The sequence below is a fragment of the Pterocles gutturalis genome, unplaced genomic scaffold (assembly GCF_000699245.1).
Source record: "Pterocles gutturalis isolate BGI_N339 unplaced genomic scaffold, ASM69924v1 scaffold5524, whole genome shotgun sequence".
Taxonomy (NCBI): Eukaryota; Metazoa; Chordata; class Aves; order Pterocliformes; family Pteroclidae; genus Pterocles; species Pterocles gutturalis.
The window spans coordinates 2,309-2,801 of NW_010127968.1; the positions used below are offsets into that span (position 1 = coordinate 2,309).

Genomic DNA, 493 nt, shown 5'->3' on the forward strand with positions numbered 1-493 from the left:
CCAGTGCAACCGAGCATGCAAGGACAGTGACAGAGCACGATTAGACCCACCCTGGCCAAGGGGACAGAGCCTGGGGTGTCACCTCCCAGCTGAGCGGTGGCATCCGTGCAGATGGACAGTGGGTGGCTGTGGGCTGCTGACCCCGGGAGGGACACGCACACCCAGCCTGGGCACCGGGAACCTGGTCACCAGCCCCAGAGCTCTCGGGACACAGAGATGGGGACATTTGGGGACCGGCTCTGCAGTCCAGCAGCGGAGCAGGCAGTGGGACACGTGTGCTTCTCTGCTGGGGGGGTTCCTGGGGAATAAGGCAAGGTGCTCGACGGGACGAGGGACGCGGCCGAGTGCAGAGCGCTGGGCGAGGGGCAGCGAGGTCAGTCTGTCTTCCCCAGCTTTGCTATCAGCTCGTCGCAGATCTTGGTCAGCTCCTCGATCTCCTGGTTCTGGAAGGGAAGCGGACCCTGAGAACCCCGGTGGCGGCACAGATGGGGGA

At 64.9% G+C, this 493-nt stretch overlaps 1 protein-coding gene across 1 annotated transcript in view; it reads right to left on the reverse strand.

The window, feature by feature from the left end:
- Positions 1–374: 374 nt before the first annotated feature.
- Positions 375–493, reverse strand: part of TACC1 (transforming, acidic coiled-coil containing protein 1) — a 2,605-nt gene continuing 2,486 nt past the window's right edge. The window contains exon 7 of the mRNA XM_010079447.1: positions 375–492. Within this exon, the coding sequence (XP_010077749.1) occupies positions 375–492 (118 nt within the window). The remainder of the gene's footprint in view (position 493) is intronic.